General features: G+C 38.0%; 1 protein-coding gene and 1 long non-coding RNA gene across 23 annotated transcripts in view; one reads left to right on the forward strand and one right to left on the reverse strand.

Moving 5' to 3' along the window:
- Nucleotides 1-27361, forward strand: part of RBFOX2 (RNA binding fox-1 homolog 2) — a 273798-nt gene that overhangs the window by 57181 nt on the left and 189256 nt on the right. Inside the window, exon 1 of one of the 22 annotated variants that reach the window (XM_072844139.1) lies at nucleotides 6700-6800. The exons of 20 other annotated variants lie outside the window; for them this stretch is intronic. In XM_072844139.1, the coding sequence (XP_072700240.1) occupies nucleotides 6759-6800 (42 nt within the window). In that variant the 5' untranslated portion in view covers nucleotides 6700-6758. Of the gene's footprint in view, nucleotides 1-6699; nucleotides 6801-25244; nucleotides 25278-27361 lie in introns of those variants that run through there. One more of the 22 variants, XM_072844142.1, reaches the window with a different exon arrangement.
- LOC140642919 (uncharacterized) lies at nucleotides 4663-6731 on the reverse strand. The gene is made up of 2 exons (XR_012039289.1): nucleotides 6017-6731; nucleotides 4663-5041 (listed from the first exon to the last, which is right to left on the reverse strand). It is a non-coding gene; the product is annotated as an uncharacterized lncRNA (long non-coding RNA).

Here is a 27361-nt window from a genome sequence, read left to right on the forward strand (position 1 = left end):
AAGAGGTGCTTAATACATTTAATTCAGTGTAATCTTGCTTTAATTCGATTGTTTGAGTTGGTTGATGGAAGCAAACCTCACTTGTTTATATACACATACCTGATGTGTGGGGAATTTCAAAAATACACATTTTACTTTATTTTGTTTATTTTTAAAGATTTTATTTATTTGACAGAATAAATTTTATTTATTTTGACAGAGCAGAAGCAGGGGGAGTGGCAGGCAGAGGGAGATGGAATAGCAGGCTCCCTGCTGAGTAGGGAGCCCAGTGCAGGGCTCGCTCCCAGGACCCTGGGATCATGACCCAAGCTGAAGGCAGACACTTAACTGACTGAGCCACCCAGGTGCTCCAAAAATACACATTTTAGATGCTACTGTATTAAAGTTTCTATAGGAAGACATATGAGAATATTCTCATGATATTTACTTGAACCAGAGCATTAATACTATAAAGGAAAAAAATGATACAAATCAATATATAAAAGAAGTCCTATCAGTCTTAGAACAGTCCAGGAAAAAAATGGGCAAAAGATTTGGATACTTCATAAAAGGTGATATCCAAATGCTTAAAAAGTAGTAGTATTAATCATTAGAGTAAAGCAGATAACCACAGTGAGATACTACTATACTAATTTCAGAATGGCTAAAATGAAAAAGGTGGACATCACCGAGCATTAATGAGGTGGTTCAGCATCACGAATACTCATGTACTGGAAAACTGGCATTTGGCGGTATCTGCCAAAGTGTGCCCAATAATCAGCAATTCTACTCCTGTATGTACCCAACAGAAATGTGTATGTATGTGCAACAAAAGACACAGATAAGAATGTGTGTAACAGCTTTTTTAGTAGTAGCTCCAAGCTGGAGGGAACACAAATGCCTTTCAACATTACTGAAATGTTTATCAATAAATGATGATGTATATATTTTTACAATGGAATACTTTACAGTGAGACAATGGAACTATTGCCACATTCAACAAATGGACCAGTTTCACAAATATAATGCATGTAAGAAGCCAGCACAAAAAAGTATATAATGTGTGATTGATTCCATTTATATTAAGTTCAGAAACTGGCAGAGTGAGTTTATGTTGTTAATTAGTTATTGTGGGCTGATAGGAATGACTTTGGACATGTGTGAGATGGGCTTCTAGAGCGCTGATAGTGTTTTTTTGTTTTTTGCCTAGATGCTGGTTACATGAGTGGGTCCACTTTGAGGAAATTCACTTTTCATTGCCCATTTCTGTGTATATATAGTCACTTCAATAAAAATTTTGCTTAAAAATTAGATTCTACTTGGGGATCCCTGGGTGGCGCAGCAGTTTAGCGCCTGCCTTTGGCCCAGTGCGCGATCCTGGAGACCCGGGATTGAGTCCCACATCGGGCTCCCGGTGCATGGAGCCTGCTTCTCCCTCTGCTTGTGTCTCTGCCTCTCTCTCTCTCTCTCTCTCTCTCTCTCTCTGTGTGTGACTATCATGAATAAATAAATAAAAAAAATTAGATTCTACTTTTGGGCAGTGATTGATGCAGCAGATAGCTTTTCTCCTCATACAGTTACTAATCTTGTCTGTCAAAGCTGGTAGAATGTGGGTGTGCACATACATTTATGTGTTTATATGTCAGGGGTGTTCTGTGAACGCGAAGATGCTTCTTTTTACTCATCTAGGTTTGGTTGTCACATGTTCAACATACTAAGTTTCAAATATCAGTGGGAAAGGAAAATTGGTGAATAAACTACACCAATGAGTTTCCAAACCAATTCTCTGAGAGATAAGGAATAATAAGGAAACTTTGCCTCATAGGGCAGCACATTTGGATTTTGCTTTGTAGACAGAAGAATCTCTCCATTAAAGGTTCTCAGCTAGTAAGGCTTCATTTTCAGATGGATGCACCTCATTTGGACTTTTATTTTTTTTAATTGAGATATAGTTGATATATAACATACTAGCTTCTAGTGTACAACATAATGATTCAATATATGTATATATTGTGAAATGATCTTACCACAGTAAGTCTGCCTAACATCCCTCACCACACATAGTTGTACATTTTTTTTTTTCTTGTGTTGAGAACTTTTAAGATCTACTCTCTTAGCAAGGTGCCTGGCTGGCTCAGTTGAGCCACATCAAGAGCATGTGACTCTTGATCTTGAGATCGTGAGTTTGAGCCCCACATTGGGCATAGAATTTACTTAATAAAAAAAAGTTAAAAATAAACTTTGAAAAAAAAAAAAGATCTACTCTTAGCAATTTTCAAATATATAACACAGTATTATTAACTATTGTTCCCATGCTGTATATTACATCTTTTTGTTTTTTAAAAAAATTTAGTTATTTCTAACATCTTTGTTCCTCATTTATTTTATAACTGGAAGTTTGTGCTTTTTGGCCACCTTCACCCATTTTTCCCACTTCCATACCCCACATCTGGTAACCACTAATCTGTTCTATGTATCTATGAGTTTGCATTTCCCCTGCCTCCCTTCTGGTTTCACATGTAAGTGAGATCATATGGTATTTGTCTTTCTCTGTCTTATTTCACGTAGCCTATTGCCCTCAAGGTCCATTCATCTTGTCACAAACAGCAGGATTTCCTTCTTTTTATGGCTGAATAATATTCCATTGTATATATACATATTTTCTTTATCTGTTCATCTATCAGTAGATACTTAGATTGTTCCTTTGTCTTGGCTATTACAAATAGTGCTGCAGTGAACATGGGGGTGCAGGTATTTTTTTGAATCTGTGTTTTTGTTTTCTTCAGATAAATACCTAGAAGTAGAATTGCTGGATCATATGGTAGTTCGATTTTTAATTTTTTGAGGAACCTCCATATTTTTTCCATAGTGGCTGAACCAATTTAGATTCTTGCCAGCAGTGCCCTAGGGTTCCCTTTTCTCCACATTCTCACCAGCACTCATTTTTCTTATGGTTTTGATAATGGCCATTCTAGCAGACATGAGGTTTTGATTTGCATTTCTCTGATTATTAGCGATGTTGAGTACCTTTTCATGTACCTATTGGCCATCTGTGTATTCTTTGAAAAAATGTCTGCTCACATCCTCTGAACATTCTATAATTGGATTGTTTGTTGTTTTGCTATTGAGTTGTAGGAGTTCTTTATATATTTTGAATATAAACCCCTTATCAGATAATATGCCTTGCAAATATTTTCTCCCATTCTGTAGGTTGCCTTTTTGATGATTTCCTCTGCTATGAAGCTTGTTATTGACCTTTGTTTTTATCATGGACACTATAAAGAGCACTCCTCTCCACATGGAAATCCACCCCCCTCCCCCAAAGGAAGTCTAACTCCAAGTAAGACATTTTAGGAAAATCTAACCTGGATGAGGTAGAAAATCTAAAGATGTTGCCTTGCCTTCTCTCAGTTGGCCATATCTCTCAATGCTTAACTTGGCCTTAGCAAAATACTTCAAAAATACTTGAAAGTTATCCTAAGTTTGCTATGTTGTCTTATGACTATTCCTTTGTAAATCTTTGCTTCCCCTGGAAGGCCCTCCCCTGCCACCTTTATCTAAGTGAACTACTGGAGCTCATTCTTGGTGACACCTTCTAGAGTTAGCCATTTCCTCTTGTGTACTCTAACTGTACTCATCTAAACCTCTGCTGCATCACATATTACACTGAACTCTGTTTACTTGTCCTCCAGTGCTACCCTTTTGAGACTATCAACTGGCCTGAGGTAGGTACTCAGTAAATATTGAAAGATGAACAATTGTCATGTTTTCTGAAAGACAGAAGCTGCTTTCTAAAGAACAAAAGCCAATTAGAGTATTTGATATCAGTAGATATGTTTTTTTTTCAGAAGAAGTGTTACTTTGCATTACTTTCTTAAAGCCAGAGATGTATATTTACAACAGGGTGCATATTGTGGCAGTAGGAGAGAGTGATGCTAACTGGTTCACGTGGATACCAGACACATGACCTTGGCCTCTTTAGCTTGGTTTTCTAATCAGCTGATTTAATTTTAGTGAAATCCCTGGAGAAATACTTTGAAATGCTCTGGTTCTATATACAGAATTTAGAAATCATAAATCTAATGTATAGATCCTGACTGCATTAGGGTTTATGGATTAAAACCAGCAGCATTAGGACATTATGACTGGACCAGTGTAGGCATTATAAGAGTGATGATTTTGTTCATCTCAAATATTATAAAATTAAATTCCAGAATATGTTATCTGAAGTTTTGTCATTTCACTTCAGCATGTAATTTCTCAAACCAATTTTAATTTAAAAAGATCTGAGTAGAATCATTGCCATTTGTCCAGAAGTTTAGAATAATAGGATTAGAATAATAAATTAGTAAGTATTGAGCGCCTCCTTAGGGTTTAATACTGTTAGGAATATGAAAAAAGTGTAACTTTGATCTTGATGTCAAGCAACAAATTGAAGATACATTTATTGATGACTTAAGAAAACGCAGATATGAAATGATTTTTAGATGTTCCTTTTCCAACCTCAACTGTCTATAAATAGGAGGCCAAGTAGAAAAAGGAGCAGCTTCAAAGTCCAATAGATTTGAGTTAGAATCTTGGCTCTTTAAAAAATTAAAGAATGAGTTCTATAACTTTGGTCACACTGACATCTCTGGAACTGTTGTTTCCCTGTTTGCAAAGTGAGGTAAGAAGGTATACCACTTGCAGTTGTTTGGTTTTATTCTGAGAATAAATGACAAGCCCTGTAAAACTTCCCTGGTGCATTGTAAGGGCACCTAATACTCGTATGAACAAAACAAGCAAGTAAATTGAGCTGCGTTTGCAGTGGCCCACTTTAGTCCAGGCCATTGTGGGTGGATTTCATAACGATAACCAGCACGAACCAAGCTCAGTAATTGATTTGATGGGCATCTTGGACGCTGGGCTGCATCTTCCCATTGTAGTACAAGGTGGTTGACCTTCTGTTTAAGAGTGTTAAAAATAAGGTATTTCAGAAGAGAGTTCATTGTAGCCTGTGGAACCATCTGACCTCAGGAAGGTGTACACAGCAAGGGTTTCAGACAGGTGGCTTGTTAGGAGTCTGGAGGGGTGAGATAGGAAAGCATGTATCTCAAGGATGGGCTACTCAGACTGAGGTCCTTCTCCCTCTCCTTCCCCTGTAATGTGTTTATTAGCAAATACTGCATCCTTTGCTGTTTCCCACAGCTGTTGTAAAGACTCTTCTGGATGCCTGTGTGTTAACTGGTGGGCCTTTTAATGTTCTAAATGTTCCAAATGTTTTGCTAAATGTTCCAAATTGTTTAACAGCAATTGTTTAAATGCTGTTTGGGGTAAATGACTCTTTCTTATGACACGAAATCATTTTCCTTTCCTGTCTATTTTTTCACTGTGGAATTGGTGCCCTGGAGCTGAGTCTTTGCCCTGCAAACCGAAAATATAATTTTCCCGGGTGTGTCTTATTTTAATCCACTCTCTTTCATACTACAGGGCTTTGACCTGCTTGGAGCCTTTCCTACTTGGTTACAATTGATGCTTTGTCCTTGGGAGTCATATAGGACACAGCCACTAGGTTGATTCTGTGTTCAGCTATCAAATATGGCTCTGACAAAAAACTACTTTCTGAGAATGGGCAGTGGGTAGCTGAGCTGGAAAATGAAGCCCTGGCTCCTAGTTAGTCATCACTTAGGGAGAGTGAGCAGCAAGTTCAAAGTCAGAGTTAGGACTAAGCAGCTTGAAGAAGTAGGGCTGCCTCCCAAATTGAGTACCAATCAGAGATTGGCTGGTAGATGAGGTAAGTACAGCTGGATTTTACCAGAAGTAGAAACTATTGGGGTAACTGTCTGTGGTTCAAGAAATTACGCATATTTTGTGGTATATCTATGCTTATAAAAGAATCATTTTCTAGAAGTTGATGTTCTTCCTCTGGGGCTTATTAATTTCTGTTAATATCCACTGGAATTTCACTACTAATGATGTCAACTTACTCTCTATTTATTCAATCCCTTTGGCCCAGAGACTTAAACTACTTTACATTAATTTTGTCAGTAATTCTTACATCCCTGTGTGGGAGCTGCTTTTAGATGAGGGATGTGAGAACTTGTTCCAGTTTCCAGAGCAGGTCAGTCCCTGGGATGGGAAATTGGACCCAGGATTTGTGGTTCCAGGCTTAGCTCGTTTCCTCTCGTGGAGGAAATAATACCGAGCAAATAGGAGAATCCGGTTGTAAGAGTTGAGAGATTTCTGCCTTTAGGCATGGAGTTCCCAGTCCTTGGCTCTGGATGGAAGGAAGCAGAAGTGTGATGCTCAGCACATGAAATGTTCCAACTATTTTTTTGATCGGTGCATACTTTTATTTTTGTTCTCTTCTTTCCCTCTCTCCTGGGAGGAGAGGTGGGTGTAAGAATTTGCTGTGTATACCAATCTTGTATGTGGGTCAGTCCAGCTGTTTTGATGCTCAGCAGGTACTATCATTGTCTTTTGGGTTGGGGGCGAGGAGGTGAAGCAGCCACTTCAGGGTGGAGTTGAGAGGAGGGTGGAATGCAGGAAGGACGATGGTTCTCTGTATTTTCTTAGTCATAGGACTCTGAATCCCAAGTAGCTAAATTTAGCTCAGGTTCCTGTTGAAAGCATCATTTTTTTTGGGGCGGGTGGTGGTGGGGAAAACGGAAAACCTTTTTGTGTATCCTGCTCCATGAAGCCAATAGGGAAGCAGGAGGAGGTGAGGTTGCCATGGAGATGGTAGCTGTGTGCAAGGGGAGAGCAGCAGGGTTTAGAATTCCAGGAAGGAAGAGAGAGTGATGTCATCAGATTCCATGGACCAGCCCAGGAACCCCTGTGAGGTTGGTGGGGAGTTGGGTGTGCGTAGGGGGGGGGCGGAGTGGGAGTTTGTGCAGGGGAATTCTGACTTCAGTAAGGTGTGGGGAGTCCAGTTCAAGCAGAGAGGTTGGTTCTGTGGGATTGTGCTCATCTGCATTAATGCCTGCTTTTTAAAAATCTGTAAATCATTCTGAATTTGCAGAATAGTTTCTTTGTTGAAAAAGGATGTATTCGTTTAATGAAGGAGCTAATCTAGATGCAGAAATGATATTCTTATAGTTTATTCCCTGTAGTGTTTGTATGTGCCTTTTATTCCTTGGATGTGAGAGTATTTGTGCACACATTTGGATATGTAGTTGCCTTTGTACGATGCCTTTTATGGTGCTGCATGCAGCTAAATGCTTCATTAATGCCTGATTATCGTATTTATTTTTCTGTGGTTGAGTGTGTATGAATAAAACGCACTTTTTATGTAAAAAAAAATCTGAAAGGGAATCAAAACAGTTGCTTTTGCAGCAGAAAGGAAAACTGCATGCTCCAACACAGTCATTCTGAACATATGCTGTGTGTTCGTATTGTTAGTGAAGGGCAAATGTGTTTCTTTTGGAATGACTGAGAGGCTCTTTTTTTTTTTTTTTTTTTTCCTTTTAAAACAAATATAACAGAATCTGTGCATCCAAATGAGTACTGCCCTTCAAAATAGTCGCTTTGGCTCTAGTGATACAGGCATTGCGCAAAACATAAAGAACTCTCGTTTGGAATCCACTTCAGAGATGAGAGATAAGGAAAACATTTTCAGTACCTAACACTGAATTTTTTATTTAAAAAAATACCTAGTTGATCTGAGACTAGATTTCTTTGAATTGGCTTTTCCCGATTTAGGGTTGTCAGAAAATCAAATTGATGCGCAAATGACAAGCTTTTATCCCCGTTAAAGATATTTCAAGTCATAGATGGAGGTTCTAAAGGTATTTTCAGGTGCAGATAAAGAGCCCTTGATTGTTTTGTTTAGCAGAGGCAATGTTTTGAATGATGGCAGCATCTGAGGAATAAGAGCAAAGCCTTCCTAGGGTCATCTTCTGAGGTGACCCATTTGGATGTATTTGTTCAAGATTGTCTGTTAAAATCAATGACATTACCATTGGGTAGTGTGGGAAGCAGCATTATGTGGTGTGTGTGAGACCACAGACTCTTTGGAATCAGATTGGCTATGTCTTGAACAGACCCCGTTCTCTACTCCCTGACTGACCTTGGACAGGTGATGAGTGACAGCCCCAAGGTGTGGATTTCCTCATGTATAACTAGGAATAATAGTGTTATAAGTACCAATTTGATAGTGTGGCACTTAGGGGTAAATAAGCTAATGTGTAAAGAACTTAGACCTCTATTATGTTCTCAGTCCATGCTTGCTTTAGTTGTTGTCATTAATAGTCACACATTTCTTTGAATTACAGAATTATGAGGTAGAAGGCCCCATACATCTCTGAGTGTCCAGGAGAGGGAGGAGGGGGTGGCAGAGATCTATTGTTTTTAAATGATTCCCAGATGATTCTGATGGTCAACCAGATTTGGGGACCACTGAGTATAATCTATTTTGAGAATGGTCCAAACACCAGAAGCTTCATCATTTCCTGGCAGCTTGTTAGAAATGCAGAATCTTGGTACCACCCTAAACCCACTGAATCAGAATCTGCATTTTTAACACGATAACCCTACAGTGACCTGTATGTATGTTAAAATGTAAGAAACACTGCTTTTGTTCCACCAATGGGAGTAATTGGGCCATAACTATGTGTTAAAGGTGAATCATCTCTCAGTTATTCCCTTTGTTAGAAGAGAAACAGTCTAGCTAAGCTTTCGTGTAGATGAGAATGCACTTTACCTCCCTTACTGCTTGGCCTAGGGATGAATGCTTTTCTGGACTGAGTTACTGTGTGCCATGTAGTGGGAGAGCAGAATTAGAACTGTGGCTCTGGCTCTACCAGTTACTAGCTGTTTGGACTTGGTCCAGTCATTTAACTTCTCTGCGTCTCACTCAGTCTCTTCACCTGGTAATGGAAGTAATCCCTAGACCATGAGATTATGTAGCACATTGCAGTGCCTGCATATGTTAGTGCCCCTTCTTCCACCTTCTAGCAATGATCAACCTGTATGTAGTTCTGTCCCCTCAGAAATCTATCCATCCTCCCTGTGTAGTGTCTTGCCTCTTGCCCTTCTCCTAGTTATCTCAAGCATCTAATTATATGATAGAAAACTGTACAGATAGTTTTCTCTGCTACTTTTTCCCCATGAGACTCATCCAAGAGGGGTGGAAGAGGAAGAACTGCAGGAGTTAAGTAGTTGAGCTGGTACAGGAGTCAAGATGTGATGAGATCTGGGAGAGGTAGCTCTTTTATGAATTCTTTATAGTTGACCATATGTTTAAAACAATTATGTTTGTGGTTTTTAAAAAGATAGTATAGAGGGTAGCTCAGTACTTTAAGCATCTGACTCTTGATCTTAGCTCAGGTTTTGATCTCAGGGTCGTGAGTTCAAGCCCAGACCCAGTGTGGTGCCTACTTAAAAAAAAAAAAAAAAATGGCATAGAAAAAAGTCCATAAATTCTGATGGTTTCATTTGAGGTCTGTTAGGTCAGTTCCAAGCAAGAATTAACATGGTGATTATCAGAAGATCACTGAATTGATAAGTTAATGAGCAGTAATTTTTTTTTTCCTGATCAGGGAATTAATACAGTAAGAGGAAGTTCAGGGACTTGCTGTTGGTACACCAGAAATAGATAGCCAGAGAGCTTAAGTCAGAGGGTCAACAGTGGTGGCCAGTAGGGCATTGGAAGCAATCGCAGGGGCAGGAGACGGGTCCATTTCATTCAGTCATCCAGGTATGAGGGGACTGAGGGATATGACAGGATTGTGAACTCAAAGCATATAATAAAAATGGTTATAACTTTCCTCTGTAGGGTAGGTACACTCCTAGGCACATTGCGTACGTTACGCTTAATCTTAACATCCCTGAGATATATAGGCATGATACGTATATTCTACAGATCAGAAAGATTGAGTAACTTGCCTCGGTGACTCTGCTAGTAAGCAGCAGAGCTGATTTGACATTATGTTGAATAGCAGTGTAAGTAATGAGACTGTTACAAAAGCTGAAATAGCCAATGTATACCAGTTAAGTGAAATTTATTTTGTTTATGTTGACCTTTTTTGGCGAAGGTGTTAATTTAAATTAAGACTATGATATTCAACATGTTTGCTTGCTTTTCTTAGAGGGATTTTTTGAATGTTTCAGAATTATCCTTTTGGGATATATTTCCTTTATATTCTGAGGCTGTTTAATAGCTATCTTTTTTTAAATGCCAAAGCTGTGAAGTCTTCAGTTCATGGAAACACCAGTTAGAAATAAATATCGCAACACAAACAAATTTGTTAGTGGTTATCAATTGGCATATTTAACCATAATAAATATTTGGATAATTGTGTCTATTATTTCATTCTGATCCAAATGAAGATAATTATCAATGATTGCACAAAGTGAATTTCATATTCTTAGGTAGCTTTCTAATTAGTTGAAAGAACCCCAAACTTGGAATTGGAAGACTCGGGTTCCATGCTCCTTTTTGTTGTTTACTGCCTGTGAGACCTTGTACATGTCACTTTACCTAAAGAGGTTGGAACTTGAGTTTCTCTTTTTAATCAAATGAGAATAATGTTCTCTATTTAGCAGCATTGTTATGAATAAGAGGATGTGTTTGTTAAAAGTTCTGCCCCTCACAGACTATAACTATGAGAAAGCCATTTAAAACCTTCTTTTACTTTGCTTTTCTTATCTGTAAGGTCTGTGTGTTGAGTGTGGGATGAGGTGAGAAGAGTGCAGATAAGGGAGCTGGGTTAGAATTAGATGGTCTCTGTGATCCCCCCTGAGACCTGTGTTCCTATAATTGTCAGACCTGCCAATGTTTTGTAGGTGGTGAAGTGTTATGTACAAATAAGGCGTTGTTTCTCATTATTGTTCTTTAGCTGTGGTGTCCTGCTAAGGAACAGGTACTATACACGTCACTTTGCATGTATTTTCTCAGTTAATCTTTGTAACAACTCTGTGAGATAGGTGGTGTTATTTAGAAGGGGAAGAATTTGAAGCTCAGAGATGAACTAACATTTCATGATCATGGATGTTTGAGTATCACGGACATAAGTCAGTGTGATACAAACAACTGTACTTCCTTTTCTCTACTATGCATGGAATTATTTGTGACACGTCAAAGCTAGGACTATTTGTGGGCTTATTATGCTGTAGGCAAATTGCTTCTTAGGCCTATTATGAAGTAATGAGGAAATTCATTAAAAATTCTTTTATTTTGCTAACCTGCAATGTATCTAGAATCATTGGGAGAATATACAAAGATATATATGATGTAGTTTGAGAGCTTATGTTCTATTTGGAAATAGAAGGCATAGGCACATACATAATTCATTGAGAAATCAGTCTGTGGCAGAATAAAGTCAACTAATGCTCAGTAAATGCTGTAGTTGTTTTAAGAAGGGAGTAGTTAGTATGGGCTAGAGGTTGTTTTGCAAGCTTTTATTTTGACCATGACCCATGATACCTATTTTATGTGATAAACTAGTATTATATAAATATTTATTTAGATATATATGTGACTAAAGCAAGTTTCATGGAATAATTCTTACCCTTACTAAGTGTACTTGATTTTCTTATTAAAAATTTTATTGTAGTCTAGTCTAATGATTCTTGGAAGTGTGGCTGATGGAGCCCTCAAGGCACTTTGTAAAGGGGAATCTTAAGGTCAGAGCTATTTTTATAATAGCACTGAGATATTATTTTCCTTTTCCACTGTGGTGATACTCACACTGATGTTGCATAAGCAATGATAGGTAGAACTGCTGACACCCTAGCAAGAATCAAGGCAGTGGGACAGATTGTACTTGTAGTCATATTCTTCACCACCACACACTTGCAGTTAAAAGAAAAAAAAACAAACAAACAAACCCAGTTTGACTTATGAATGACCTTGATAAAGCAGTTACAATTATTACTACTATTAAATTTAAACCTTAATTGTGCATCTTTTTAATATTCTATGTAGCAAACTGGGTAATACATTAAGACATTTTTGCATATTGAGGGTTATCTCAAGGAGAAACACTTGTGTGATTGTTTGAGCTGCCAGCTGAGCTAGCCACTTTTTCATGGAACACCATTTTTGCCTAAAAATCAAATTGACAGAATATTGTTTTATAGACTTGGTTATTTGGCAGACATCTTATTAAAAATGAAGCGAGCCTGTTTTCAAGGAAAACAATGACAATATTTGTTATCAATGATAAAATTTGAGCTTTCATGGAAAATTCTGATTGAAATTAGAATTTCAGAAAACTGTGTCCTGTACAGTGGGCTTGGCACCTCTAGTACTTAGACTTTTTTGATGATAGTGATGGTGATATTAGTGAATGTGAATATTTTTGGTATTATGTAATGGAATATGTCAACATTTAGAAGATCTTTTATTTTTTATTTTTATTTTTTTAAAAGATTTTATTTATTTATTCAGAGAGACAGAGAGAGAGAGAGGCAGAGACACAGGCAGAGGGAGGAGCAGGCACCATACAGAGAGCCTGATGTGGGACTCGATCCAGGGTCTCCAGGATCACGCCCTGGGCTACAGGTGGCACTAAACTGCTGTGCCACCGGGGCTGCCCTAGAAGATCTTTTAACGTAGTGAACCAGTATTTTATAAATGAACATAATGTTCAATAATCGTAATAGGTAAAAATCTATTCAAAATGCAAGACGGGGCAGCCCGGGTGGCTCAGCAGTTTAGCACCGCCTTCAGCCCAGGGCCAGATCCTGGAGACCTGGGATTCAGTCCCACGTCAGGCTCCCTCTGCATGGAGCCTGCTTCTCCCTCTGCCTATGTCTCTGCCTGTTTTCTCTCTGTGTGTCTCATGAAATAAATAAAATCTTAAAAAAAAAAAAAGCAAGACAGATCAATGGATTTTGATATAACAGAGTATGAAGAAGACTATTATAATACTCCTACCATTTTTTAAAAAAGTAGGCTCCATGCCCAGCATTGAGCCCAACAGAGGACTTGAACTCACAACCCTGAGATTGAGATATGAATTGAGATCAAGAGTGAGAAGCCTAACTGAGCCACCAAGGCACCCGAATACTCCTATCTTTTTCAAATACATATCTGTGGAAGGCCAGATTTTCTACTGTTTCAGCCAAAATAACATATTAGCACAAATTGCAGAAACAGGAAATTCTGGCCATCTTAAGTTGGATGTAAATATAATGTAAAATGTAAAACAACGAAACTGTTCTCACTACATTTTGTTTTTGTTTTTATAAAATATAGTTAATTTTCATAAAATATTTTTATGTTAGCATAATGGTTTATTTTTGGTATTTTAATTGGCAAATACTTTAAAAATTACTCAGTTTCAGTTTTAGTTTTTAATAGGCAAATAGCAATACTTACAACCCACATAAGCAAAACTTCTTTGGAAGCTTTCATAATTTTTAAGAAACTAAAGAGATCCTAAAAGAAGTTTGAGAATTGCCATCCTTTTTTTTTTTTTTTTTTTTTTAATAATAATTGAGACAGGGATCCCTGGGTGGTGCAGCGGTTTAGCGCCTGCCTTTGACCCAGGGCGCGATCCTGAAGACCCGGGATCGAATCCCACATCGGGCTCCCGGTGCATGGAGCCTGCTTCTCCCTCTGCCTGTGTCTCTGCCTCTCTCTCTCTCTCTGTGTGACTATCATAAAAAAAAAATAATAATAATCATAGTAATTGAGACATCTTTGGTATGTCATGAATGGGTCTTAACCCACAGCTTGAAAAAGTACTGAGCTGGAGTTACAGGAATTACCTTGTGAAGAGAAGTAGGACTTCGCTAGATTTTACCTAAGTTTAACTGCTGTGGAAGAGCACCCTAAGATTTGAAGTAAGTTGAGTAGTTTTTATCTGGAAATAGCTATTTGCCATCATCATGCAAACCCCATTCAGATCTTCTGTGAGTTTCCCTTGTGGTTTCTTCATGCCTTTCTCACTCCATTGTCAAGCATGTACACGTGTTCCCTCTGGGCCTCATATTGATGTTTTATTGCATGATTCATGTTGTATTTATTTTCATGCCTCTCTTACCAGACTATGAGCTCCTTAAGAGAAGAATTAGTAACCTATTTGTCTCTCTATTTCTACCATGGTACTAGACCCGTGAAGATTGCTTAGTAAATGTTTGTTGAAAGAATACAGAAATGCAGAGGAAAAAGGAGTGATCAGGTGAGGTCAGATTTAGGATGTTTGGAGCCTAATCATGTAAGCAGTGGAGGGCCATTAGCATGGGAGTGATATGGATGGCGTTTTCTTGAAATTAAACCTGGCTCTGGCTAAGAAAATTGGGAAGTGGTGAATGGAGGTTGTTGAATCAGCAAAAAACTACTATTATAGTAATTTAGCCTTAAGTCAGGTGACCCTGGCCTAGATTAAGTTGAATGCTTTTCTTATAGCTAATGAAAGATGCGTATCCGGAAGAATATTTACAAAATCCTACACATAATAATACCCATGCTACCTAACATTGCATACTTATAATATCCTGAATACTGTGCTGAGGGCTCAAGGTGTATTATCTCATTTAATCTTCACAGCATCCTTGAGAAGTACTTTGTTTCCATTTTTTGATGGTTAAGTAAAAATAATACATGTTCATTGTTGAAAAATTGGAAAATACAGATAGGTAGAAGAAAAATAATGTGTATCACTTGTAAATCCAAAGTCAATACCAAAACGTAATCACTAAACATTTTGGGGTATACCCTTTTAGACTTAAAAAAAAAAAAAAAGATATGTCTATGTGCTGAATATATGGTTGCACATAAGGAAACCCTGAATATGAGACTTAGTGCTGTTTCCCCATTGAAAGGATTGGCTGACCTAAATATATAAGCTTTCAGGGATATGTCTCTAAAATAGGCAGATGTCTCTAAAATGTTAATTTTGTTTATTCATCCATATCCAAAATAATATACAAAATTATATAAGTAGAAACATGTTTTGAAGAAAATACATACTCTCCTGTATCAGTATCTGTATCATTGCTTAGAACCATTTGAAGTCTCAGATAGTTTTTTAGGACATATGTTGACATACAGCACTCTCATATCTATTATAGCTGCAGATGATTTTATTTCAAGCTGTATATATCCATTCAGATGACTTCAGGAAGATGGGTTTTCTTTATTTACACCATACAGTATACTGCATTGCTTAAAAACATTGTTTTTATTGAGATGAAAAAAATTTTAAAAATATTTTATTAATTTATTCATGAGAGATACACCGAGAGAGAGGCGGAGACACAGGCAGAGGGAGAAGCAGGCTCCATGCAGGGAGCCCGATGTTGTACTTGATCCCGGGACTCTAGGATCACAACCCAGGCCGAAGGCAGGTGCTAAACCACTGAGCCACCCAGGGATGCCCATATTGAGATGAAATTCACCAAAAATTAACCTTTTTTAAAGTGAACAGTTTGTTGGTATCTATTATATTCGCAGTGTTATGCAACAATCACCCCTGTCTATTTCCAAACATTTTCATCACCCTAAGAAGAGCCCCATACCCAGTAAGTAGTGACCCTCCTTTTCCCCTTCTCCTCAGCTCCTGACAACCACCAGTCTGCCTTCTGCCTCTATGAATTTACCTATTCTGCACATTTCATATAAATGTGACATTTTGTGTCTGTGACATTTTGTGTCTGGCTCTTTTCACTTAGCACCATGTTTTCAAGGTTCATCCATATTGTAGCGTATATTAGTACTTTGTTTCTTTTTATAGCCAAATCCTATTTCTTTGTATGTATAATACACAATTTATCTTCTCATTAGTTGATGAACATTTGTGTTCTTTTCACCTCTTTGCTGTTGTGCATAGTGCTGTGATGATCCTGTGTGTACAAGTATTTGTTGGAGTATCCATTTTTGCTACTTTTGGGAATATACCTAGGAGTGGAATTGCTAGGCCATATGGTAGCTCTATATTTAACTTTTGGAGGAACCACCCACCTGGTTTCTTTCTGTAGCAGCTGTAACATTTTATATTCCTACCAGCAATGTACAAGGGTTTGCCAATTTATTTTTAATGAGGAACACAATAAGATGGGGAAAGTAAAGAGAAAATATGTATGGCCTTTGAGTTTATTAGAGCTTTGTATCTCAGATTTTGCCTGATGGGCTTATTAAATATTTAGCATCACTTCAGCACTAAGAATGAAATTTAGCTTAGGGAAATGTATCTAATCTATTTTAAGTGGTAATAGACTAAGAAGTGAAGATCAGAGAAGTGAGAGAAGGGAAATTTAAATAGACTTAAAATTCCTTGAAGGCAGAGAACCTATTCATCTTTGTGTCCCCTGCATTTAATAAAATGCTTAGCATGTCATAGGTTGTGTTGGGGGTCCCCAAGACTGTCCTGGGTCCAGTGATTCATTAGGATGTACAGAACTCAACATATAGTTAATACACATGGCTTGCAGTCATTGTCATGACTGTGAATTTATAACAGTGAAAGGTTATAAAGCTGAATCAGCAATGGGAAAGAGTGCGTAGAGGTGAAGTCCAGAAGAAATTAGGCTCAAGCTCCCAAGAGGTCTCTCTCAGTGGAGTCACACAGGATTTGCTTACTTCCTTCAGCAGTAAGTTGTGACAATGTTGTCTGCCAAGGAAGTGAGTTAGAGAAGCAGTGCTGAGATTTTTCTTTTGGGGGTGGTGGTGGTGGGAGGGTATAGGTGGGAAGGGTAGTTCACAGAGGGAACTCTACCTACTCTACACCCCAAATCCAGACTCTCAGAAGGAAGTATTCCATATAATCTGTATTATTTGCACAATTTAGGCATGGTGGGCCAGTCTTTTATCAGTTCTGGGGATAGGACCCTCCTGAAATGAAATCTGAGTTCTCAGACACCAACCAAGCCCAGCCTTTCAAGCTGTCCTTTCTTTTTTTTTTTCTTTAATATAAATTTATTTTTTATTGGTGTTCAATTTGCCAACATATAGAATAACACCCAGTGCTCATCCCATGAAGTGCCCCCCTCAGTGCCCGTCACCCAGTCACCCCCCCCCCCGCCCACCTCCCCTTCCACCACCACCCCCCAGTTCGTTTCCCATAGTTAGGAGTCTTTCATGTTCTGTCTCCCTTTCTGATATTTCCCACTCATTTTTTCTCCTTTCCCCTTTATTCCCTTTCACTGTTTTTTATATTCCCCAAATGAATGAGACCATATAATGTTTGTCCTTCTCTGATTGACTTATTTCACTCAGCATAATAACCTCCAGTTCCATCCACGTCAAAGCAAATGGTGGGTATTTGTTGTTTCTAATGGCTGAGTAATATTCCATTGTATACATAAACCACATCTTCTTTATCCATTCATCTTTCGATGGACACTGAGGCTCCTTCCACAGTTTAGCTATTGTGGCCATTGCTGCTATAAACATCGGGGTGCAGGTGTCCCGGCGTTTCATTGCATTTGTATCTTTGGGTTAAATCCCCAGCAGTCAAGCTGTCCTTTCTAAAGATGGCAGTCAAGACTTCTACATTCTTTTCCTTTCCATAGGTATTTTAGTTCCTTAAAAGGTGTTCCTAGGTTCAAGTTCTGTGAAGAAAACTAGATGCTATCATAGAGAATTAGCAGGGACTTTAGTGTCAGACAGACCTGGTTATATTACTGTAGGCAAATTGCAGTTTTCTGAGCCTTATTTTCTTACTATAGAAAGGTATATCACAGAGTTTAATGAGAACACCAAATAATAATGTATAGAAAACAGTAAACATAATGTCTGTCCTGTGTATAGTAAGTGGCTGTTAACATTGTGTTTCAGCTTGCCTGTATTAAGAAATAAAGAGACCTCAATATAGTAGTAGGTATAATATAATGTAATAATATGATATATGATAAAATATCATTGATATAATTAATATATAATAGCAGGTACCCCTAGGGTTGGGATAAAGCACCCAGACAGAACTGTCCCCCCACCCCCTTCCCCATCCCCTGCATCAGGGGCTGAGATCTAGATTTTGTTGGAGAGGACATGGCTATGGCTCTCTTGAGTGGCAGAGAGCTAGCTGTCTGAGTCCCTGTGATGCCAGACCTGCAGAACTTGTTGGGAATCTGCTTTTTTAAAAGTTGCCAGAAATCTACTTTTGAGGGTGCTCTACTTTTCTCTGCCATCCAAAAGTAGAGCATTCCTATGAAACTCTTTGTAAGCCTACATGGAGTAAAGAAATGATTACCATTAATATATATGGAAAAAGGGGATCCCTGGGTGGCTCAGTGGTTCAGCGCCTGCCTTTGGCCCAGGGCGTGATCCTGGAGACCCGGGATCAAGTCCCATGTCAGGCTCCCGACATGGAGCCTGCTTCTCCCTCTGCCTATGTCTTTGCCTCTCTCTCTCTCTCTTTCTCTCTCTATCATGAATAAATAAATAAAATATTTAAAAATATATATATGGAAAAAATTTGAGCATTTATAGACCCTAAAAATAACTTCTCTTAGGTGTTTTTGATATCTTCGGACACATCATGCTAACTCATACACAAAATAGAGCTAAAGCACTGTTGCTTACAGATACAGTTCAGAGATAGGTGGCTTGGTGCTGTGAGGCTGAGTGTGGTTTCCCGGGAAGGAGCTTGGTGGTACCACTGTAGCTGCTGGAGGTGGGCACTGTCTCTGTCATGGCTTGCTGCAAGACAGACACTGAACACTTTTCACTTTCTACCTTTCTTTGTGAAAGCAAAAATCCTCTTTGGATTTCTTTCAGTTAGCAAAACCAGATACTAATGTAGGTTTTCTTTAAAGCTGAGTGCTGTAAGGCTTTCAAAAAGAGGAGGACACCTGTCTTGAGGAAAGCTATTTACAGGGAGTTGTCTTACCAGATCTATACCAGCCCAAAGGGAGTTCCTGAGGGAAAGGTACTGGCAGCTGGGTGCTGCTACCTACTGTTAGGTGCTTCAGGAGCCAGGAAGGAGGAAGACCCCTTGTCTTGTAGGAAACTGCTGAGAAGGCACATTGGGACCTGGAAACAAAACCCTTTTCCCCTAGAGTGTGTCTCCTGGGCCCTCTACTGACGCAGCTTGACTACACGCGTGTCGACAAAGGAAAGATTTCTTAAAAGGCCCAGATCCATTTTCACAGAGCAGGCAAAAAGGATGTATTTGAAGCTGAGAGTCAGCTAATGGATAACCAGCATATGGGTAGGATACATATTTAATTCCAGATGCTCAGAAACCAGGAAGAATATGGCAAATAGAGATTTAAGGAACTTCAAATATAAGTAAGCCACATGCAGAACCCCCTGAATTTGGACCTGCCTTACACCATATATAAAAATTAACTTTGAATGGATCTAAGACCTAAACACAAGATCTGAAACTATAAAACTCTAAGAAGAAAACAGGGCTAAATCTTCATGACCTTGGATTTAGCAATAGATTCTTGGACACTTAATGTCCAAGAATGGACACTTAACTTATATGACACTTAAAAGCATAGATTTTAAAAAGATAAATTGAACTTCATGAAAATGAAAAACTTTTGTACATCAAAGGATGCATACATACCATCAACTCAAGGGAAAAGTAGCCCCAGATGGGAGAAAATATTTATAAATCCTATATCTAGCATGGGATTAATATCCAAAATATTTAAAGAACTCCTACAACTCAACAACAAAAAAGCAAGTTCTATGTTGTTTCATGGAAGGTATCTTTGCCACAAGCATTTTTTTATGCATAACCAATTGGCTGTAAGGCAATTTTATGGTAAAAGATAAAAAAAATAACTGGTTGACAGTTTGTTTTGACAGTTGTTGGTTTTGTCAAGTGGTTGACAGTTTGGTTTTATTTCTCTTGACATAGTACTCCCATTTTTATATTATATAAGTCTTAGCCTCCCTGTGGTCCATATAGTGGTGCAGAGTTTTGAACCTGTACTTCCCGTAGAACTTTGTAATATCTGTTGGCAAATGTGACAGGATGCTAAGAACAGCAGTGTAGAAGGCTTTCACAATGCAATATAAAGCCTAGTTGTAAATAGACATCCTAGTATTTGGAAACTCTTCTATTGAAGGAAGAAATTTTAATGAAAAAAGGAGAAGTGAGATGCTGGACAAGACCAATCAAGAGGCCAAAAAAAAAAAAAAAGAAAAGAAAAAGAAAGAGTATAATACTGTGAATGAAAGACTTTAAAGACAAGCGATAGGTATAATCCACAACACTATTGCTATGAGTCTACACGATACATTTCAAATGTATTCAAGTATTTTGTATTTCTCAGTAGTCTTTTATTATTCATTTTCATGTTTCATTATGTCCCTCTTATCATTTGTGAATTTATCTTTTATGGCCAGAATTTATCTTTTATGGGAATTTATCTTTATGGCCACTTAGTTATGTAGTGAACATGTTTGCAGAAAAAAAAATGCTTGTGGCAAAATCGCTTATGGCGAAAATACCAGACATGAAAGAAACAGCCTGATTAAAAAATTGGCAAAGGACTTGAATAGAGATTTCTCCAAATAAGAAATTACAAATGGCCAGTAAGCAGTTAGAATGATTCTCAACATCTCTAATCAAAGGGGCAGTGCAAATCAGGATGGCAATAGAATGGCTACTGAAAAAAATTGAAAACCCGAAAATAAGTGTTGGTGAGGATGTGGAGAAATTGGAATCCTTGTGTATTGCTAGAGGGGATGTAAACTGGTACAGCTGTCGAGGAAAGGGGTATACGATTCCTCAAAATGTTAAACAAAAATACCCATAATGCAGCCTACTTCTACTTCTGGAGGTATACACACAGACCTGAAAGCAGGGAGTCCAATAGATATTTATGCACCCATGTTCTTAGTCGCATTATTCACAGTAGCCAAGAAGTGGAAGCAGCCCAATATACATGAACAGATGAATGGTTAAACTGAATGGGGTCTATCCATACGATGGAATATTATTCAGCCTTAGAAGGAAATCCTGACTTGCGACATAGTGTGAATGAACCTTGAAGACATGGTAAGTAAAAACAAGTCAGTGACAAAAGGATATGATTCCACTTACATAAGGTTCCTAGAATAGTCAGATTTATAGAGACAGAGTATAATGGTGGTTGCCAGAGGGTGGGAGGTGGAGAATGGGGAGTTTAATGACTACAGAGTTTCAGTTGGAGAGTTCTGGAGACACTAGTGTTGGCGACGCAATATTGCGAAAGTACATAATGCCACATAACCATACACTTAAAAATGGCTGAAATGGTAAATTTTATATGTCACCACAATTTTTTAAAAGAAAAATAGGGGGATTCCTGGGTGGCGCAGCGGTTTGGCGCCTGCCTTTGGCCCAGGGCGCAATCCTGGGGACCCGGGGGACTTGTCGGGCTCCCGGTGCATGGAGCCTGCTTCTCCCTCTGCCTGTGTCTCTGCCTCTCTCTCTCTCTCTCTCTCTCTCTCACTGTGTGCCTATCATAAATAAATAAAAAAAATTTAAAAAAAAGAAAAATAGAAACTGCTGAAGAATATTTATAGAACAATCTCAAACTTTAGTACCAGAAGGGGTAGATTTTATTATTAATGTACTTCAAAATATAACTTGGTTATGATTGTATTTTAATTTTAAAAAATAATAACAAAATGGATTTGTAAAGGAAATTTAAGACCTGGGAGTGTTAGCCAATCAGGAATTGATCCCAGCAGAGTGGACTGCTTAGCTGTATGAAGCACATATATATCACCTAAAAGGCCAAGTTGCTTTGGTCTCCGTAGAGCTAATCTCACTGGTTTCTATTGAACGCTGGAATGGATTCACAACATGACTAATTTTTACATCTAGTTTTTGAACACCTTCAGTGTGCTGGATGGCCATTTGCACATATTTCTAAAGAACTGACTTTAGAGTAAGCTAAGAAAAATTGAAGGTTAGTTATTTGGAAATTTGTGACTTTGTAGGAATGAATTTGAATTTTTCTCTCGAGTCATTTGCAACTGATAGACACGGGGGTGGAGAAAGAATTCTGTGGAACTCTTTCACTGCATGTTAAATACTGTGCCGGATAAGCTGACCACAATTATTTCAGTTAATCATCACAACTTTATGAGGTAAAGTTTATTTATTACACATTTGAGAAAATTGAGGCTCAGAGAGTTTAAGTAATTTGCCCAGAGTCACAGAGTTAGAAAGTGATACAACCAGTATTGGAGTCTACGTCTCTTTCACCCCCAAAGCTCCTGCTTTCTGGGTTGTATCATGGAAGGAGCTACTCATATCTGCAATTAGCAGAGTCTGAGGTACGACCACTTCTCTGACTTGAGAGGCAAGAGTTCTTAGCTCTGGGTTCTCTTCTATCTGCTTAGTCGAAGAACTTAGGCCAGAGCACTTCTCTTTGAGCATCAGTCTCCTCACCTATAAAGAAAAGGGGTTTGATTAGTTATCTCTTCAAAATCTGACACTGTTACTGAAAAGAGGGAATTTTAGTGTGTTCCAAATAAATCCCTATGTCAGATTTTAACATGAAACATTTTACTGATACAAGGCATTTTTTTAAACTTAAAAACTTCAACTTGGGGTTGAAGGTGGTGAGTGTGACAAAGTACCTTTCATCAGTTGTCTTCATCGGGATGTAGAATAAATTATGTTTTATTTTATTGGAGAATGAAAACTTAGTTTACCAGTTAATAGTAGGACTTAGGTTGGGACTGTGTTGTTAGATACTACCAGATTCATATCCCTGTAAGTCTTCATCTTATCTCTGAGTACCTTGAACCCTGTATTGCTTGGAAACAGAAAGATGCCCTCTGGTTATTTAGCAGTCTCTCTTCCAGAGCCAAAGGTTGCTGTTGCTAGGATTGGTTTTTGCATGCAGTAGCACATGGAAGTTAGGTTCACCTTCCGTTCCTGTGGTGTTCCCTTCCATGTCCATACTTGACAAACAGTGACTTTGGCTGCAAAACAAGGTAGTGAAGTATCTTGGGAAACTTGATTTGCTTCTTTTTCCAGCCAGTGTGGTTTAAATCAATCTGTCCTTCCATTGTTAAATGTGCGTAGGGTAACTTGAAGTTCATTTTCAACCGCGAATAAGTCAGTGAAAAATCTGGGTTTGTTACCGTTGCCCAAGTTTTGTTTGTGGAGGACAGCTTCATTTCTTTCCTTTGCTGCTTTTTTTTTACTCCCCTCTCCCCAAATTGCCTGGTGTCAAGAATTTACTTTGTTCCATTCTCAGTATTTTTCTTTTCTTCCATTTTGTGAAATGGGTTGGATTTTGTTAGACACAAAAGAAAGACAATGGGTGGATTTTTATTTGTCTTTTTAAAAAATTGCTTGGTTGTCACTGCATTGTGCATTTCTGGTTTTTTCTATCCTGCTCCTAGCCAGCCCTCATCAGTGATAGAAGCCAGTGAGAAATACCCTTGTAATAAATTTCTGGACATGGAACATGCAATCTGTTAAGCAGGTGAAACCAGGAGAGATTGGCAGAGGGTGTCTTCCTTAGGCTCTGGTTAATGTTCTATGGATCATTCCATTGTTCAGAAGTTATGGCTAGAGTATTCTGTCACTGCTATATTTCTGTATGAATGCAGGGAGTTTTCGATCTTCAGTGTTGTTAATTTCTCCTAATACTTCTCTTTTAACTGTATTTTAAAAATGCTTAAGGAAGCCGTACCTTTTGCTTTTCCTCTCAGGTGTAGTATTTTGGGTACTTTTGCAATCGCCAGATATTTGGCTAATCATTCAGAAATGGTATTGATTTTCAGAATCATTTAGGAAAGTGGCTTTAGAAAACATGCTGACTTGTAAGCATGCCATCAGTCACCGTGCTGAGGTGTGGTCCTTTAGTGAGCACTCACCCTCCTTCCCACACACATTGTTCCGGAAGATCTTCTGGAGACTTGAGGTTGGTTTGTTGTTGAGTTGTTTGTTTTAGTAGATGTTAGTTATCAGTCACGTTATCTTGTAATTATTGTAAGTTTGAACTCTTCAAGGGCAAGGACACTAACATTGCACTGGTCATAGGCAATTGTTCAATTATTCTTACTGAATAAGGGAAAGATTATTTTGCCCAAATGAATTTTTCAAACATAGGTGCATGTGGGAGCCTCTAAGGTGCCTGTGAAGGAATAGAAAGGTGCTAATTTTCTTCTCTCAGTGTCCACTCTATATCCATGGCCCACCACAATTCTATTTGCCCATTACTCAAGGAGCCTTCTATTATTCTTTCACAAGGCCACTAAACCAGAAGCTTCTAAACAGGGTTAATTGCTGACCTCTATAGTCACTAAGGATTCTTATGGTTGGTATTTTTTTTTTTTTTAAGGTTCTATTAATTTTTTGAGAGAGACACAGAGAGAGAGGCAGACACAGGTAGAGGGAGGAAGCAGGCTCCATGCAGGGAGCCTGATGTGGAACTGGATGGGCCCTGGGCTGAAGGTGGTCCTAAACCACTGAGCCAGCCAGGCTGCCCCGGTATTTTATTTCTTATATGTTTTTATTTTCAAGCAGCTTCTCTGCCTCGGCAGAGTCCGTTTTGAACTCTTTCAGTCTTGCTAGGCCAGAACTTTTGCTTACAGAGGCACATGCATAGCTGCTAAAGCCTTTTCTCTTGGAGCTTAACACGTCTGATTTCTATCCCATCTGTTCCATTAGCTAGCCTTGTAATTCCATCTCTGCTTTAAATACCAGTTATTATTTTTACACTGATTAAAAACTCAGATCTGCACGTCTTAGATGGTCAGCACCATCCCAGGGCCAGAGGAGTGTTCTTTACTGGTTGTCATGAAGCAGCAGAAGCCCTGGGTACAGAGTTAAGAGCTAAGTGTGAGGACAGCTCAGTCATTATCATTAGCTATTTGGCTTTGAGCAAATCACTTAATTTTCCTGAGATTCAGTTTTGTTATCTGTAAAATGAGGGTTATAAAACCTATTTTCTGCATTGTGAGGACTAAATAAGATTATATGAATGTGTTTGTAAGTTATAAAATCTTATGGAACACTGGTAATAGTGACTTTTTGGGTTCTTTATAATATTCCAAGTAATACGTGAATTTTACATTTTGTAAAATTGAAACAGTTCAGATAAAGCATGTTCTCTTGGCCTTCCACAAATCTTCTCCCTTATGCATTTATTACTCTACATTTATTTACTTTTTATATGCATGTAGAAATCCCTCTTTTTGTATTATAATTGAGAAAAAATACACTGCTATTATTTAATATGTCACTAGGTAGTTTGTAGAGATTTTACCTTTTTAAAAACTTGTACACAGGGTGTTGAAATATAATAATTAGCACTATTTCTCATTGTTTAGTGAGACCAAGGTTCTTACCAAGTTTTCACTATTACAAACAGCAGTGCATTGAAGGTCTTCGCACATGCTTCTTTGAGCACACACGCAGGAGTGGCTACAGAGGGCAGAGATGGGAAATTACAAGACGGTATGTGTACTTAGCATTTTAATGATTATTGTCAAATTGCTTTCCAAAGCAGCGATCTCAATATACTTATTATATTCCTACTATTAGATGTGAAGGTGCCTATTTATTCTTCTTGCTAACTCATGATATTTTTGTTTTCATTTTTGCCAGTTTCATGAGTGAAAAATAATGTCTCAAATCCAAAAGAATGTTCATAGACATCATGGTTTTGTGAGTGCAAAGAAAAAGCATACCTGGAAACAATTTAAAAATCTATTAACAGGAGAATAAGACAGATGAATAAATTGTGACATAGTCATAAGATAGAATTCAAAATAGGGGTCACAGTGAGATAGAGTAAGATGCATAAGGGGAGATGAGCAAATTTCATAGTTTTGAGCAAAGAAAAGAGGAAATTGCTAAAGAGTACATGTGATAAAATCCATTTCTATAAATTAAAAAAGTGCAAAGTTAATGCATTATGAAGAGACAGATTTTTACATGATAAAATTAAAAAATAAAATAAGCCTTTGTCGTTAAGGGTTGGCCACTTTCATAGGCAGAGAGTCTCTGAGGGCTGGTGAGTAGGAACTTGACTTTGCTAAGGCCGGTGAAGGAGTGAGTCCATTTGCTCTGACATCTATCTGTGCAACCTGTTAACAGAAGTGTTAACTTCTGACAATACCACCTTGTAGGTTTGATTTTTTTCCTTATAAGAAGTTCTCAGCGTTGTCGAACTCAAGAATATAGTTTCTATGTGGGATATTCTCTGGGAGTGATGAATGTTAATTTGTTTTTGGGTGTTTTCCATTACTTTCTTAATCATATAATTTCTTTATCAGACAATCTAGGAATAGTTACTTTAAAAAAAATAATGTGGAATGGTTATTGTGGAAGAGAACTTGATAAAATGGAAAGAATAGGGATTTGGAGTCAAACAGACCTGGATTGAAAGGTTTTTTTCCCCCACCTAGTACCTATGTTTTGTTACCTCCTGTTTTTTTTTTTTTTGCTGCTTTCTATTCCTCCTCCCCTCCATCCTAAAATTATACCTGATTTAATTGCTCAGTGTCTAGTAGTTATCACCATCTTTATTATAATCATTGTTAAAATCTGATGTTGAAGTAAATTACAGAATGTAGAACAAACAGGACACTTACTTGTGGATTTCAGAAGGAGCCCTGTTCTTTTTGTTACAGTCTAAGCTGTATGTCTCCCCTGTAAAAATTAGTATGAGTGTAGCTAACTATGTATGTATGGCCCATTATTATCCTTACTATTGTTAAATAACAGGTTGATTGACATAGAATTCACCGGCTATAAATCTTACCCTTTTAAAGTGTTAGTAGTACTTTTTAGTGTTTTGGTAGTTTTTAGTATAATTATAAAGCTGTGTATCTGTCATCACTAATTCCAGAACGTTGTCATCACCAAAACCAAACCCAGCACCTGTTACCACTCATTCCCCATTTCGCCCTTTTATCCCCTAGAGCTGCTAATCTCTATTCTTTCTCTGTGCATTTGTTCATTCTGGATATTTCATATAAATGGAGTCATACAATTTGCTGGGCTTTTTTTCCACTTAGTATGGTGTTTTCAGTATTAGGTTGTATCAATACTTTGTTCCTTTGTATTATTACCCAATAACATTCAATTATGGTTATATCATACTTTATTTATCCACTCATCAACTGGTGAACATTTGGATTGTTTCTACTTCTTGGAAATTCTGAAGTAAAGCTGTTATGCACATTTCTGTACGAGGTTTTGTGTGGATCTGTGTTTTCAGTTTTCTTCCTTACACCTAGTGTGGAATTGCTGGATCACATGGTAACTCTGTTGTAACATTTTGAAGGACTGCCAGACATTCCAAAAGTGCCTTTACATAACACTTTATGTTTCTACCAGTATGTATGAGATTCCACTTTCTCCACATCTTCACTGAAGTTTCTTTTTTTCATAATGAGTGTGAAATATTTTCTCACTGCAGTTTTGATTTTCATGTCCCTAATGACTCATGAGGTTGAGTAGCATTTCATTTATTGGCCGTTTGTATGTCTTCTCTGGAGAACTTTTTGTGCAGATCCTTTCCCCATTTTAAAATT

Source organism: Canis lupus, chromosome 11, assembly GCF_048164855.1.
Source record: "Canis lupus baileyi chromosome 11, mCanLup2.hap1, whole genome shotgun sequence".
Lineage (NCBI taxonomy): Eukaryota > Metazoa > Chordata > Mammalia > Carnivora > Canidae > Canis > Canis lupus.